This window comes from Excalfactoria chinensis, chromosome 3 (assembly GCF_039878825.1).
Source record: "Excalfactoria chinensis isolate bCotChi1 chromosome 3, bCotChi1.hap2, whole genome shotgun sequence".
NCBI lineage: Eukaryota > Metazoa > Chordata > Aves > Galliformes > Phasianidae > Excalfactoria > Excalfactoria chinensis.
In genome coordinates this window covers 101,882,678-101,899,285 of record NC_092827.1, presented here as the reverse complement: position 1 = coordinate 101,899,285, position 16,608 = coordinate 101,882,678, and the positions used below count along the sequence as shown (strand labels likewise).

The 16,608-nt window shown below is 44.4% G+C and overlaps 1 protein-coding gene across 2 annotated transcripts in view; it reads right to left on the bottom strand.

The window, feature by feature from the left end:
- Positions 1-3,532: 3,532 nt before the first annotated feature.
- The window catches only part of ANAPC1 (anaphase promoting complex subunit 1), a 33,415-nt gene continuing 20,339 nt past the window's right edge, over positions 3,533-16,608 (bottom strand). For both annotated transcript variants that reach the window (XM_072332180.1, XM_072332181.1), the window contains 20 exons: positions 16,250-16,484; positions 15,292-15,383; positions 15,004-15,138; positions 14,764-14,846; positions 14,531-14,609; positions 13,870-13,944; positions 12,752-12,828; positions 12,399-12,489; positions 12,256-12,309; positions 11,794-11,987; positions 11,480-11,566; positions 10,849-10,966; positions 9,926-10,003; positions 9,438-9,505; positions 7,732-7,867; positions 7,175-7,261; positions 6,579-6,674; positions 6,065-6,263; positions 4,887-5,021; positions 3,533-3,893 (listed from right to left, as the gene is read on the bottom strand). In XM_072332180.1, the coding sequence (XP_072188281.1) occupies positions 3,778-3,893; positions 4,887-5,021; positions 6,065-6,263; positions 6,579-6,674; positions 7,175-7,261; positions 7,732-7,867; positions 9,438-9,505; positions 9,926-10,003; positions 10,849-10,966; positions 11,480-11,566; positions 11,794-11,987; positions 12,256-12,309; positions 12,399-12,489; positions 12,752-12,828; positions 13,870-13,944; positions 14,531-14,609; positions 14,764-14,846; positions 15,004-15,138; positions 15,292-15,383; positions 16,250-16,484 (2,235 nt within the window). In that variant the 3' untranslated portion in view covers positions 3,533-3,777. The remainder of the gene's footprint in view (positions 3,894-4,886; positions 5,022-6,064; positions 6,264-6,578; positions 6,675-7,174; positions 7,262-7,731; positions 7,868-9,437; positions 9,506-9,925; positions 10,004-10,848; positions 10,967-11,479; positions 11,567-11,793; positions 11,988-12,255; positions 12,310-12,398; positions 12,490-12,751; positions 12,829-13,869; positions 13,945-14,530; positions 14,610-14,763; positions 14,847-15,003; positions 15,139-15,291; positions 15,384-16,249; positions 16,485-16,608) is intronic.

Here is a 16,608-nt window from a genome sequence, read left to right as displayed (position 1 = left end):
TTCTGTGCCCTAATATTGCCCTGGAAAGGTGGGAGGTGCAAGAAGTCACCCCACTAATCATCACTCCCACATCCCGTGGACAGCAGCAGAATGGAAGGCTGGGAGGGCGGCAGCAGAGTGCTGTGGGGATGAGCCTCCCATCCCTACCAAGTTTGGGCCAATTGCATGGGATTTCACACCAAGAAAAAAAAGTGAAATCTGACTTTTAAGGATGAAAGGGTGCCAGCTGTGGGCATGAGGAAGCAGATGCCACGGGCGCCCGGTGTGCCAACACCTGCCTGCTTGCGGCGCACGAAGCAAGGAGCTCAGTCACAGCTAAACCATGAAAGAAAAACCACAGCGACCTGAAGAGCTTCTGAGTCACTCCCCGGCCGCCGCATCGGGACATTCCTCCTCATCTCACCAGCAACCACGGGTGGCTCCAGAACATGGTGGCACTTGGGGCACCGGCACAGCCCGCTAGAGCAGGAGGTGATGTCTGTTCTCCCTCCTGCTGCTGTTTTCCTTTCTCTCTCATGGAGCAACTCCCCCCACTTTCCGTCCCACTGAGTGATTTCGCCCTCTTCCAACACGGTGAGGAGCAGCAGGGTGGCAGCGGGGCCAGGCAGTGGTGCCGACAGAGGTCACTGTTGCTGAAGAAGTGCCGGGGCAACGGCGTGCCACCCAAAAAGGGGAACTCTGGGGGGGAAGAAGGCATCGATTGGGCCGGGCGGGTTTTGAAAAGGAACCTGCTGCAGTGGGGATGGGCATGGGGAGAGCCAAGGAGAGAGCTGTGCTCTGGGGTCGGCATGTGATGGCACTGGGTGGCACCAAGGGGCTGGGGGTGCTGCGTTCTGCTCTGTCACTGTGCAGGGATTCAGATGTGAGTAAAGCAAAGGCAGCCAGCGCACAGCTGGTCCGGGTGGGGAACATCCCTGTCATTGCCCAGAGCCCACGCACAAGAGCTGGTGGGTGCAGCATAACCCCCCTGGGCACCGCAGGTGTCAGCCCACAGCTTGAGACTGCGCTCCTGGTCCTGCCAGGTGCAGGAAGCATCAATTGAAGAGCCCCTGCTGCTCCAATGTGCTCCTCCACAACCATCCACCTCCCCAACGCGTATCTCCACAGCACCCACTGAGCAGAGCGCTTGCAGTTTTGACACACGCCATTCAAATCTATCTTCACCCCACGCCAGGGGCAGAGCCCAGCCCAAGCAGCAAACAGCAGCACAAGAACCACAGGCGTTGCAAAGACCGTATAAAAACATGTTTGCAGTCTAACTTACAGCAGATAAATGGGTTCAAGTGCAATAAAAATGCCCAGCAGACAAAGTAGCCGCACTCAGCATTTTTAGTGTCTCACAAAGGCAGCAAGCAGCACCTTACCCTGAGCGGCCAGAGGAGCGGGCACTGAGACGAGCGCGGGCTGCGCGTGGCCAGGAGCGAAGGTCGCTGTTCGTAACGGGCGCCAGAGCTGCTGGGCTGAAACTCCCCCCGCGCTCTGCCCAGATCATTGGCCCAGGTCGCGGCGGTGGCTGCTTTCAAATTCTGTTAAAAGCTTAAAAAGGAAACAGGAAGCCTCTCAGCTTCGCGCAGCTCACACACACGCACACCCACGCGCCCGCCTTCCTGCAGGCAGCTCCCGGCTGCGCTGCCAGCACCGCGTTGGACACGCCAACATCTGCAATCCGCAGCTCCTTCCTCAGCTGAGCTCCTGCACACCTTTGCTTTTGGGGTTTGGTGCAGCAGGACAGGCCAGCTCTGCTGGTGGCCAAATCCCAGCCAAAGCCTCATCTATCCCACAGGATGGTGACAGTCCCCTCTCAGGCTCCTATCGGACTTTTGAAAACCCAGAGGAGGATGTCAGCCTCCCCCAGACGGACGCGGTGCAGGAACACATAAGGCAGAACCAAAACCCAGCAGCAGCTCCCAGAGCTTCCCCCTTCCCAAGCCAGCCCAGGCACTTAAGGTTTCAAAACCACCCTGAGTTTTCTGCACAGGTTTGGCACATTTACCCCCATTCATGGAAATTTTGCCCCCCCAGGTGACTCAGATAGAGGCCATCTGAGAAGGGATACAGCCGGCCTGAAGCCCAGAGGTTTAATTAAACTCACACACCAGAGGTGTCTGTGGAATATAGGTGGGTTTTGGTTTTCTTTTTATAGAACTAAACCTAACATGTCTGTTTTCAGCTGTCATTGTGGCACTGCCAGGTGCTCCCCTCTCTCCCAAAAGCAGATCCTCCATCTCCTTGTGCACTCCAGGCAGGAGCTTCCTTCAGGAGGTCACATCTGATTTCCTGCAGCACATGCTGCTCCCCCCAGGGATGAGCTGCACCAGGCTTCATCTTCTTTTGCAGCCCCCACTCTGACCCGGAGCTGGCAGCAGGAGCTGGAGGACAGGCAGCCCAGGTCAGTGGGAGCAGCTCAAGGGCAGCTGTTCTGAGTTCCGTGCTTTGTCCATCACATCAGTTAACCTCCCTTGGAACAGAACATTGACTTTCCCCTCCTTACCACAGTTCTGAATGGCTTTAAAAAACAAGGGGGAGGAGATGGGATTTGTCACGGGCTCAATATGGCTGGAATGCAACTCCTTGCTTCAAGACCTCTTAAAACCACTGAAACCTCAGTTACTACTCAATGATTCTTTAGGAAAAGTACCCCAATGTTACAAGCTTTCTAAGTGTTCTCACACCTTTTGCTTTGGTCATAATCACTCTTAGTTGCCTTCACCCATTTCTCCCCTCCCTAAGGCCCTCTGGCTCCCCTAGGTGAGAGCTTGGAGGAAAGGGGATGAAGGTCACTGCAGAATGAGATCAAACTTCACATTTCAGAACAGGCCAGCCCAACAACTTGGCTCTGGCTGCTCTTCTAGAAGTAATCATTCAACCTCGGGCTGCTTTTATTGGAGTAACTCCACCTGTTTTATGAAAAATTAAGTGCTTTGCCTGCCCAGAACAAACACAGAGCCAGCCACGCTCCAAGTTCAGTGCACTGGGGAAGCACATCAGGAATCGTAGCAGAGATGAAGGAAACACAAACGAATGCCCAATTATTTAAATTGTCTGTAAGTAGTTTCAGTTCTTGCCCAGACATAACGTAACGTAGTGGAGGCAGGTGTTTTCTCAGCAGCAACTGACTAATTGCAGAACAAAGGCTACAAAAGGAAAGATGTAAACAGCACAGTGTTGAGTAGATGGAGGACAAGTTGGAGCAAAACAGTTCAGACCCAAAGGAACCTTATTGTTACAGAAGGCTCTGTAAGAGGGGGGAAAAATGGCATGAATGAGACTGAAGGATCATGTCAGCTCTTGAGTAGTGGACTTGGCAAGATGCAAGCAGCACAGCAGGTGGCTGGCTTTCCCTTCCAACCTCAGCCCCAAGAGGAAAATGCAAGTCTGGCATCTTCAGGGCTGCTCATTTCCTGACATCTACAGGACCTCATGGAAGCAAATTAAGATGCACCGCAAGCAAGCTACACAAACAAGGAAGTTCCATGGTTCCCAACCAAAGTCTTTCCAGAAGACAGCACAAAACAGGCACTTGAAACTAATCTTTAGTTACGAAAGTAAATTTATTATTTGTTCACTTTTACACAATTTTTACTCTTTTAACAATCTGTAAGCAGCTCCTGGTCACAGTTCTCACAAGGGGGCAGGACTAAAGTTTGCTGTTTGTGAAGACCTCAAATAATAGAACATTTTTACCTGGGTGTTTCTGAACAGCATGGAACAACACTGGCTCTGTCGCTCAGTAACCTCATGTAAAATGAGCACACTGCAGACTTCCATGCCAGAACACTACAGCACCATGGACTGGGGGTTTTTAAGCAACACAGGAGCAAGCCTTAGTAACGCACGAACCAGCACATTCCACTGCTTGAACTTCAAAAGCATCTCGGAGAAGTTGGTGATTCCTGGAGAGATGACAGAAAGCAGAACAACAATCACATACTGGTGAAACACTCACACAGGAACAGAACTACCAAGAGAGGAAAGTGTCAGTGCTCAGGGAGAACTGCTGGAGACGTACCACCAATTTTGCTGCAGTGCCTGTTAAAAAGCAAGTCCTTGTAACAGAGTTTTAAGACATCTCAAATTTGATTAATATAGCACGAACTCCCAGAACGGAGGCTTGTAACAGGCAAAGAAAACACAAAACCAGGATTTCCATCAAGGTCTAAACAGACCATTAGGCACTTGACTTGAAAGTACCAGTGATAACCAGAAGCTTGTACTCACAGGGTGCCACAGTCTAAACATGACTCCTGTGCTGGGAGCCGAGGCCTTTGGCAACATTCCTTTCACCACTGAGGCAGTGACATTCATTACACACCCCTGAGCAAGTGCCCCAAATCACATCAAAGCCCAGATGCATTCCTTTTTCAGCCTGAGAAACCAAGCTGGTCCGCAGGCAAACGGAGGACTGGTATTCTCCCTAGGTTGGGGCTCAGGGAAGACAGAAGAAAAGTTGCCTAAAGAAAGGGCCCAGAAGGTCTCTGTATCTCAAATCAGACTGCCACTGGAAATCTAAAAGGGAATGCTATCACTGTGACTAGGTGCTTACAGGAAAGATTTAAGGACACTCAAGATACAGCTAACCTAATGAAAGGAATGCTTACTCCTGCCATTGGCCATTTCATCCAGTCCTATTGCCTGTGAGAATATGATTTCCTGCAGGTCTGGAGAAAGCCAAGACTTTCACAGTGGATAATGCTGGCTTTTCTAGTCCTGTATCAAGTCTTTAACTTCTGTGCCCAGACTCGAGGCAATTAACAAAGAATAAAAATTGATGTTTATGGCTTTTGCAGAAGCACGGCCACATAACAGAAGGATGCACTCCATTCAGCATGCAAGAGCAAACCCAAATGCATTTGTCCACCCAAATTCAGCAGGTACTCCAGCCTTACCTTCCAGGCCTCCAGCTGCCAACTGACCAGGCATTGGGACAGAGTGGTAAACAAGGAAGCATGCCAGCATGTTCTGCTGGGATTCATCTTTAGGTTGCCTGCTTAAGTAGGAACGCAGGCAGACATCCCCTCCAGCTGCAATGTATGAAACAACATTGATGAAATTTAGGGAGCATATGATGGTAGAAGAAAAGGTGAGACATAACAGTACACCACCAGCAAGAGCTTGCTGAAAAGTCTCCATCTCCCCATAGGAGGTGGATTAAGGGTTTTCTTTAAAACCTTCTGTTACAGCCAGCTTCTACCCTACACCTTGTTTTCTGCTGTGCTCATCCTTCACTCTTGCTCCAGAAAATGATCTTAATGCAAAATTAAAGAAATTTTCCCTAAGGTAGCATAAAATCTTCTGAGTTAGTAAAACACTACGGCCATCATACTCAATTCAGTGGATGCTGCACTCCTAACATACTAAACACTAAGAAAACTGAAGGTTGGTTGCCTCAACTGAGTTTTGGCACCACAACCACACATAACGAGATAACATTCACACATACAAACACAGAAGTACTCAAACAGAACAAGAAAATCAATAGTACAAATACCATATTACTGATTTCCTGCTAAAAGAGAGTATCGTATCACTCAATTCTGGAGACTCTCCAATTGCAGTATCACTACGTGGTCAGAGAACACTCCAGCATTTGTATTTTTGGTGTTAATATTTGAGAGATTAAAGACTCAAAAAAAAGAACAGCTATTTGGAGGGCAGTAGCTGGAGCCTATCAATTGGACTCAATCAGTCAAACACATTACATTAACCCAGTCTTTCCCTGACAGACTTCCAGTACCACGTTGAAGAAAGACTAAGCAGTAAGCTGGTAGGCAAGATATGAAAGCAGCAGTCATTCATGAGCAGGACTTCAGCCCTCTGCATAGACTGTATTGCTGAAGAATTCCCTTCAATTCTAAATCCCTTCCTTTTTCTCAGGTAAGTGATATATGATACTAAGGCTAAAATACATGGCAAACAAGTTGCCGTATGTTAACATTCATTGCCTTCTCTTTTTCAGAGCTTTTAGGCAAAAATCAACCCTAAATCAGCAATCATCCCCAATCAGAAGGTAACAACGACACTGAATCATGACCACAGCTGCAGGTTTAAAGTCAGTTCTCTATACCTTGAAGCCACCGATCCAGAGCTTTATCAATAGTGCACTTCATCACAGGCAGAAATTCAGAGTTCATGAAGAGTCCTCTGTTTGGATTCCTGCTCATCCTCCCCTGGTGACATCTGGAATTGAAGAATTCTAACACCAGTTTTATCTGCCCCAGCTCAAATGTCTCAGACATTTCTCCTCTTTCCAGTCTCCTCACAGCCTAGTAGAGGGAAATACAAAGCAACGGTGAGAATGGGAACTTAATGAAGAAAGGAAAGGAACACTAAAAACCCCTTTCTCCAAGGGCTCCCCTCCTCAGCACCTACTTAGAGCCATCAGTTAACCTCATTGTGTAATTATAATTTTCACAGCCTTAAACTATTTTCCAATTTGCTTTTAAAATCACCACTCCCTTCCTATAAACTCACCAACGTATCCCCCCCATTCTTTATTTCCATAGAATGGTATGTAATAAACATTCTTATGCCAAAGCATGGTTTAAAGAAAACAATAACAAATACAGTATTTACTTCACCTGATCTATTGCTATGTATGTGGGCAGCATCTCTGGTTTTTCTTGGGTAACGCACTCATAGAGAATTGAAGAGAAAAAATCCAGCATTTCCTGTTTCTGATAAAACACATACCTTATGAATTGCACATGCCAGGTACAATTTATTTCAGGTTTTCACACTGCTCCAATTTCCTTCCACTAAAGTCAGCCCATGCGCTAATGTTCCACAAACTAATGATAGCTGGGCAATGCCATGCAGCTTGCTTTCCTTCTGGTGATTGTTAATACTAGGTGTAACACAGCTGTATTTTACTAGGTGACCTAGTGCAAAGAAATACGCAGCCCCCTTCTGCAGGACACTGCACAGGGCTCTCAGGATTTGGTCAGTGCATTCTGCAATGAGCACAGCACAACCATCGGTGTATTCTGTAGCTTAACCAACTCTGAGGTTGCATGAACAACTATAGAGTTAGCACTATTTTGCACCTTTGCGCTACAACGCATCCCTCAGAAAACTCCCACAGGACTGAATTTTGTCCCTCACAGCTTAGCAGACTTCTTTCCCGCCTTTGATTCATGAAAAAGGCAGCACGGTAGTTCACATGTAGACATCATACCTGGCCCATATTCACAGTTGGTTTGCAAAAGTACTCAGCAAACAATAACAGAGCAGGATCAGATGTAAAAGCCGAAATATCTTCTGGCTACAAAACAAAACACACTCTTAAAATGAACTTTTTGGTTTCATCACACAAATGAAATAGTGATTTATATCCATCTTTTCCATCCCCAGTATACGAGCGAGAACAGTGCAACCTATGAAAAGCATATCATGGGCAGAACCTGCCTGATTCTTCTGTGGCGAACATACATTTGCACGACAGCTGTTGGCCTAAGCTCATTGCATGCCTTACAGAAGCCACCAGACGACTCCTCACTCAAGCAAAACAACTGACTTCAGCACTCATAACCTGCTGGGTAACACAGCCCAAACCTGCTGTGCTTCCCCCTTTGTCTTTCCTGAGGTGGCATCCTCAGTTCCTCACAGCCCGTCCTCAGACACTCTTCTGAGGTGACATCACTTCACTGCCAAATCCTTTGTTAACAAAGTTTTAGCAGCTTTCACCTCTATGTGCCATGCTGCTTTGCATAAGAACCAGTATGGCAGTGATACCTTGAATGACCGTGCTTCGTTCCCATGAGTAATAGTCTGTGCTGAAAAACTGCGCCAGCCCATGGGATCCTCCTTGTAGGAGAGCTGCCCAGCTCTCAGCTTCACGTATAAGACGCCACCCTTTGAAAGAATTGATCTGAAATAACAACAGCAGTGCTTACTTTACATTGGCAGATGCACACAATGAGGCCGACCTGCAAAATAAACATGAACTCCACAGCTTATGCTTTGCCTTGATTATTTAAACTTGCACAAACATAAAAAATGTTGGTATCTTCAAGGGAAAACTGCTATTAAATGGTGATTTGGAGGCAGGCAATGGTGATGAAAACAAGGTAAGCCCTGCTAATAAAAAGAGTGTAACTTCCTAAAGCAGGTTTTTGTCCAGCACCCAAGGAAAACCACACAAGCTGGCAGCCACAACTCTAAAAGTACACTGCAACGCTGAGCTCAATGGCAAATAAACTGAACAGACCCAACACAACCCTTCATCCCCATTCCTGACCAAGCCTACATATAAAAGCATGTAGCAGTTCAAAAGTTACACTGCTGCAAAGCAGCTGTATGTTTACCAGAGTGTAGGCACTGGCATCCCTAAAACAATCAAGTTCTCCAAACTGAAGGTAACTGCTTTGCATAACACATCACAGTCTGCTTGTACTAAGGCAGGAAAAAAGATTTCATATATGCTTTTACCTTCAAAACAATGCCAGCCAGGTCCCTAACATTGGAAAGGTCTTGGGACATGACAGTGTAACCAGTGTGTTGTGACAAGAGATGGCAGAGTCAAAGCATCTGGAGTCCCAGAAAGCAGACAGCCAAAGGCAACAACCTCCTCAGCCACCGTGCTGCTTTCTGCTGTGGCAGTGAGTGCTGGCAGGCTCTTTAGGGACAAACAAGCACTGAAGTGTGAGCAGTCTCTGTGGAAGGACAAAGCTCTGCCCTGCCAGCTCTGGTGCAGCAGATGACTCAGGATGTGTCTGCTGATCTGGAGGACTCCGCACTCTGCATCAGTTCTGTTTGTTATCCCTAAAGGCACAGACCAACAGCCACAGCATTGTAATGCTTAACTTAATCTCAATGGTGGCATTTCATGTAACAAGAACAACTACGCTGCTGATGAAAGATGCAGCTGGCTTCTTCCACACTACTCACAGTGACAAATTACACTGTAGGTTGCTAAAAGCGCCAAGTGAGAATGATTTTACTCACAGATACTGTGATTCCGGTAAGATTTCTGTTTTTCACAGTTGCCCAATGGAGAGTTAAAAATGCAGTAAGCATTGCATACTTCATGTAACATCAGAGAAATTGTATTTCACAAAGCGGTAACTGCTGGCTAATTACTGTATCAACAGCCTGGGAAACATGACATCACAACAACTCAAAACTAAACCAAAACCATGAGATTCAGATGGTTTCTGGTGCTGCTAAATCCCGCTACCAATATCTGTGGTTTTTACTATCAGGTTTTCCCCTGACCTGTTTTTGCATGAATTATTCTCATCAACAGGTGAAACCAACTACGTAGTTTCTTTCTTCACTTTAAAGCGCCATCAAATGCACAACAGCAAACTGATCAAAAGCAGACTACTTTGCAAACCGTAGGTGTTACAAGTATGGGAGTTTGTTGGTTTTCTTTTCTCTTTTTATTTTGAAATAAATACAAGGTTATTACTCATTTAAGCCCTACAAATAGTACTTACTTGAGATGACTTGTTTCGTTGCTTAAATCTATTAGAAGTTCCCAGTACCGTGGTCCCTTCACTCTGATCTGTTGATTTAAGCATTATTATTATGAGGTATAACCAGAAACATAAAAGTTAGGGTTTTCTATGTAAGCCAAAAGCCCTTTCCCTGCCCTTACAAGGGGAAACGACCTTTTATCATGCTACCCACTCTGAAAACATGAAGGAGGGACTAGCTTTGTCTCTCTTGCAGTGAAGCTTTTGGTACAGGGAAACCCCTGCTACATCAGATCTTGAAAGTGTGACAGCCAAGACCAAAGAGAAGCACGTGCCATAAGACAGCATGTGCACTTCATAGTGACAACTGCCTTCAGAGTCACTGCTAGACAGCACTGTCTGCAGCCTGGCTAGTGTTGGGTCAAAGAAACTTCACCAAGTGCTCCTGCACCACAGGCAGCACAAAACACAGGTAATTACATTCTCCATTAAACATGGACTTCTTTTACCTGCTTCAGTAAGTGAAGCTCTGGAAGAAGCGTGGGTGCCATCATTTCCTCAGTAGTTTCTTCATACCACTGTGTGCCCTTCAAAATGCCATCAGGATTCACACATTAGTAAAGCTCACTTTCATGTGAAAAGAAAGAAAACGTCCTTCTCGCAACACAGTTGCAGAGGACAGTCAGTTTCTGTTGCTGAACTCTGACTAAATACATAGCTTAGCATTGCCTTTAACATTGCAAGACATAAGCCTGAACTAGATAGATACTTCTCATGGAAGAATCACCACACGACAAGAGGCACACTCCACTGGAATCCAAAAGTTTGAGAAGGAAATGATAGTATGGATAGGGCTATCTTCCACAGAAAGGAACAGAATTTCAGCATCTTTTTACCAGACCCATGGTGGATCTGCACTGCAACACTTCTCCCCTGAAATCTCAGCAACCCCTTCTTTAGGTCTTTCTCAAGCACCACCCATCTCACGTTAATCTATATGAGAATAAACAGTACAGAAAGGATTCTTCCCCAGAAGGCACATCATGTAGAGAGAGAAACCAAGTTGCCAGTCTCAGCAGAATTAGAAGGCAGCTGTTAAACCCACAAACGGCCCCAACCACCTCTGTGTCTTTGGAAGTTTTCTCTTTAGAAAGATGAGAACCACGACTCTGGGTCAGCTATTACACACTTGAAGACTTTGTGGTTCTTTTTATTTGTCCTGTATTCTCCTCTCTACGTGTCATCAAAGCACATGTAACGTGTGAGTGGGCTGAACACAGCCCTTCAATTATTTGCCTAAAGAATCAGGCTTATCTCCACAACTTGAAAACAAACCCAAAACTGCAGGCCACAACAATGAAAATAGCAGAGCTTTGGTGTATCGGAGTTTTCAGTTGCCTCCCATACCTCCTCAAACGCCTTCACTCCTTACCTTGAATGTAACCTCTAACAGTGCATAAGAAGGAGTGTTTGAGTCCACATCAACAGGTATTAAAAGCCTTGGATCTGCTGCCAGCACATACAAGTGCCGCAAAGCCTGAAGATGATACCTGTGTGTGGGGAAAGGAAACTCAAGACAAACAGTACAGGCACAAAATAATCCCAAATATTGAACTGCACACAGCTCAGTAACTACATACAGCTGTCAACTGAACCAAAGTGAAATTTGGAGTAATTTAGCAGGTTTCAAAGACTTTAACATGGTATGCTTCAGCTAACAAGACGAGACTTCATGAATTTTAATTAAAACTGATTAAGAATCATAAACGGACAGATCTTGCATGACTTCTTTTTTTGCTGAGCAAGCTGGAACAGAGAAGTCATTGTAGCAGAAGCCTCAGGACACCTGTTTGCACTTCCTCACTGATCAATTATCAGAACCATCATCTTACTACTTCTGCTGTTTACATTTCTGCAGGGGGAGAACCTCCAAAAAAATTAGCTATATGGTGCCTATATAAATATCCAAGAGGATTTCTCTCTATAATCTCTATTGTAAGGAGATTATTTAGCCTGAAAGTTAAGGAAATATAAAATTTAAAGAAACATATACAAACACTTACCTATTGTCTGTGCTGTGAACAGGGAAGTGAGGGTACAGAGCACAAAGGAGAGCAGCAATGGAAGAACTTGAAGTGCTCAGTGAATATCTGTTGAAAAACATTATCTATTAGTCTTATTGCCAACAAACACATACCACTACAACAGATGTTCAACATGCTCTGGTCTCCTGCAATAGGGAAGTACAGTAACAAAGTACAGACAAGGAATTTACAAGTGTGTATCCATTAAAAAATGCTAAAGTAAATCGTGCATTGCTCCAGCTTTTGCAGAAAAGGTGAGGGAAGAAAATGGCTTTAGGAAATGGCAAGTTTACCTTCCTCCTCCCAGAAAGAGAAGCCCCAAAGCCATGTGGTGAGCCAGATGGAATCCATAGTTCATCTCTCCGCCGGTCTTCTTGTGCATGAAACGGCAAAGCTGAAGAACTTTCAAGTTTCCAGAGCCAGCCACCACCATTGCAAGAGACAGCAGCAAGACGCTCAGGCACGTTTCGAGATTATAGTGACCTATCTTCATGTAGAACAGGGAAGGTGTCATTACACTTCTGTGGTCAAATGCACTTCTGATCTGTCTAATATGCTGCTGTCTACCCCAGACTTTGAAAACCACATTCCACAGAAAGAGGGAGAGTGGGGAAACAGTGAAGTCCTTAACAGTGATTCACAACCCTCCTGCATGCTGTAAGTCTGTAATACACACAAGTAAAAGGGATGGTTCTGCTTGCATGAAGGTTTCAGTGAGGGTAATCAAAGTAGAGAGAAAACTTGGAAGAACTTACTATAGAAGCTGTTGGTGCTGACAAACTTTTCAGGAAATCTGTTGCGTATTTGTCCTGGAAAGGAAAGAAATGCACGCTGAATAGAGATACAAAGGATAAGCTATAGCTCTATGGATTCAAGGTGAAGAAATCCAACCTCTTACCAAGCAGTTAAATGCTGCCTTATTTTCTGAGCCAGCAAATCGAAATCCCAGTGATAAACATGCCCCAGCAATGATGTAGACATGAGCCTGCCTAATAAACAACATGAACAGGAACTGAGTAAGCAATTCTCTTCTTTATCAATCTGAGTATGCATTAAAAGCTCTTATAAAAAAAAAGAAAGAAAAAAGACAGACCCTCTCCACTACAGAGAGAATAAATTCCTCAGATACCAAGGGAAAGATTTATTTGATCCTGATATATCTTCAAAAGTTCAGCTGCATCTTATCCAAAGCAGAATTTGGCTTTGTAAAATATTCTTTTATATGCAAGATCATCTTTACAAGTTACTTACATGAGTGTTTCTAAACTCAGGTCTTCTGATGAAGGCAGCTCTGTTGCATGAAGAGGTATACTGTTCTCTCTTATGATCTATAAAAAAGGGTAAGAGAAGAATGAATAGAGGGGAACCTCTCTAAGCCCTCCAGCCATCAAGTGCTCATGTAACAAAGGATGTTCAAAGGAACACAAAAGTTAGCTTTGCTTTGACATACTACTGCTCCGCTGTATTGCTGATCCAGAAAGCACACTTTTTAGTGCTTGTGTATCCAGTTCCTTTGATATTTCTAAAACAATGGCATTATTAAGTCAGAAGTGTGACAGAGTTCTGTGTACTCAGATATCAGAGAAAACAGAACAGGATGAGATCTTGAGAGGCCAGGGAGTTTATCTCCTTCCTGTATTTCTGAAAGATATAATCTAATTTGCTCTTCAAAATCCCAAGCAAGATATCCTGGAATATGGTTGATCCTTCTTTAAAGGAGCTTTGCACCTTGTCTGGTCACTGCAGACAAGTCACATGCATTGCCAGGAAGAATTCCATCCAATAATGCTGAATGGGATGCAAACCACCAGGGCTCCTGGAACAGTTGAAGAACCCTGCATAACCATCATCTCTGTCACATAAACAAACTTAATGTGTTTAAAATGGCCAAAAACACCTGATGTCTCAAAGGATAGGAAGTCTAGCAGTCTTTGGCCCAAGCCCATGCTCAAAGAAAAGCCATCTTCAAAGCTAGATCATATTTGCTCAGGTTATCTTATCCAATTCCACTTTGAATAGTCTCAAAGACAGAGGTTCTGGGCTTAAAGACGGAGGTTCTGGGCTTTCCTCCTAATGTCTGATCACTCCCCTTGCAAACACTGTTTCCTTACAACATAACAGAAACTCCTACGTTGCAACTTGCGTCTGTTACATTCATCTTTTCCTCCTCTCTTCTCTGGCCTCAATGTGGTAAGTGAACAGTGTTAACTGTTAGCCCAGCCCACAGTCTCTCTCAAGTCAAATCACATTTCCCATATTAAGAAAATGCAGCAAAATAACATATGCTTTATTGTGCAGCTCATGCAACTGAGGAAATGTTCACTTGCACAAGTCAGCAGGGTGTAAAACTAGGAAGCATAAATACCTACTTGGGGCACGTTGCTGTCAACCCATTCAGTGCTGGGCGTGATGTCATCCCACAAAATCAGACACCGAGCTAAGGTCTAAAAAAAGTGATAAAACCAAAAGGTAATAAAGAAAAAAAAACAACACACATCAGTGTTAGTTTTTAACATATTACAACATGCATCCAGAAATGCAGCTGCTCCCATTAGCAGCTCCCATTGCTGTTTCTTAGCTTTCATATCAGAAATGGCAAAATAGCTTTTATTTTAGTGCAATTAAAACTCTGCTTGGAGATAAAAGAGCCACAGAATAAGCCCTTGGGAAGCCTGTATCTTCAGCTGGTAAGCTGACATGAAAGCACATTACTGCTTACACAGATGCTGAGGTTTAACTGTTTTTCAACATTGAAATTAATTTGGGAAAAGCTATAAAACAATCACTTAAACATTCAATTTACTCGGCTTGAGATGTATCCTTCAAATGTCTCTCACCAAATTCTGTCTGTCTAGCATAGTGTGAGAAGCAAGCAGAGGCTGTTTGAAGGTACAGTTCTAGCTGACAAGTAACAGAGTGGCTATCTGTAGAAAGGGTCCTGTATGACAGGCATATGAGTTTGTGAAAAAATAAGATGTATTTTTACTATCAGTAAATAGACTGAGAAATGAAACAAAAGAAAAATCTTACTCTCAATAAAAGGAACTCTGGTTTTACAAAGTCCAGCAAGTACATGGTATCTGGTGTTTGCAGCCAATCAGCAATGGATCTGCAGAGCACAGTAAAGGAAAAGGGTTTTCAGACTGTATTACAATAACACACAAACACCTGAGTGAGCCACAAGAGGCAAAGCCAACATTATGGCAGCTTAAACTCCTATCACAAGCTACAGCAAAGTGCTTCAGTACCTCCAAAGTTAGTACCTGTTATTAGTCTTTAGGTAGATCATAGCAAAGGCAAGCGTGGCTCCTGGACAAGTAACATCCACATTTATTGTGTCTCCTTCCTGTGAAAACACAAGCACATATGTGTATACTAGTTGACTAGGAAAGGTGACGTGAGTAAAGATTCAAGATCACTTTATTAATAAAGATACAGACTTTCAAAGACTTTTGAGCTAATAGTACTTTCCCCTTAAAAAAGTAAAGAACATCTACACATACCTTAATTTGGTAACTGGGAGACTTGTGCTTCTCCCTGTGCATTCCCGCTTGGAACCGCCTGTGACCCCCAACCATGTACTGGTAAAGCTGCTCAGGAACGTTGAGGTCTGACATACCTATCAGATTACTACCATGCTAAAGAAAGAAAAGAAATAATAGGCAAGTGTTCCCTTACATGACAAAAAAAAAAAAAAATCATTTAGGTTTGAAGATGAAATGATTCTCATTAGCCCTGCCCCAATATACAATGATTCTTCTACTGAAGCTGAAATGAAAAGAGTCACTTACACCCAAGCACACCATGCCCAAGGCTAGTCCAGAAGCCAGTGAATAGGACTCCCTGTCTGTGCAGTACTCCATTTCTGGTCCAGGTGGACGTCCTGGAAAAAAAAATACAATTACACATACTTTGAAGATCACTGAGCCTACACAAACACCGTCAGCAGAGTTCAAGAGCTGCCACTTTTTCAAAAGACTGCCCATATCAGATTACCAGAATCAGGTATAATTCCATCTTAAAGTGCATCCCTTTCTCTATGTAGTGAACTGCAGTCTCTTAACTGAAGTTACACAGACACGAAGAAGAACGTTGCTGTTAGAAATAAAATCAGAATTACACAGAACGAGGACAATTCAGATCAGAACTTTACTGTTCAGAAGCTCTTGAAGGAAAACCTTGAGCAACAAAATTGGGAACAGGAGAAATTATGAGATGACAACTGTGCTTCCACCAAGCTAGTGAGTCAAAAAGCCCGTACTCGCAAGAGACAAGTGTTTTTTCCCCATCCAGTGCCTCAACATGGTGCCTATGGTGACACAGCTACCTCATGGAAGGACATGAGAAATAACAGGCATCTTGAGAAGCACCAGATTTGCTTGAGTGCTGTAGAGTCAGAACTTCTGCAGGAATCTATGATATTATGAGTATTAAATTGAGGCAGTTCTCCTACAAAACACAGCTGGCAACCCCAGAAACCCCAGACCAGATCTACTCAGTTTCCAGACGCAGTAAGAATTTAGGTCCAGCACCAATGATTTTGCAATTCCTCTGCTAAATCCTTTGAGTATTCTCTACTCTACAAACACAGTTAACAGGAATTTCTGTTACTCTGAAAGCAAAAGATGAGGTTTGGGAAATGTGAGGTGCCTATTGCAGTGGCAGAGGTGTAATTAGAAGGTTTCTCAACACATTCAGATTGTGACTTTCCCAGTCATCACCTTGTTTTTTTTAAATGCTAGTACCCACCTATTTCAGCCAGCAGAACCTCAGCTGTGTGCCTGTGAGCAGTGCCCTGATAGACAAGGCCTATTCCTATCACAGCAGCCACCTGTACATTGTGGGGGACATCCAGCTCCGTTGAAGTTGGTGGAAGCAGGGCAGGTATGTGGATACTCAGGAGCCGCGTAATGGCCATATCCATCGTGCCCAGCTTGGCAGCAGAAACACCAAGTAACAGCCCAATACTTGTCATCTCATGGCCCTGAGAAAATAAACATCAGCTCAGCAACAAAGGAATGCAGGTACATTCAGAAAAGAAAGATGCCTACCCCAATATCAAAGACAAGTCTCACATTCTCCCATATACACAGTTGCTAAAGCTTTGC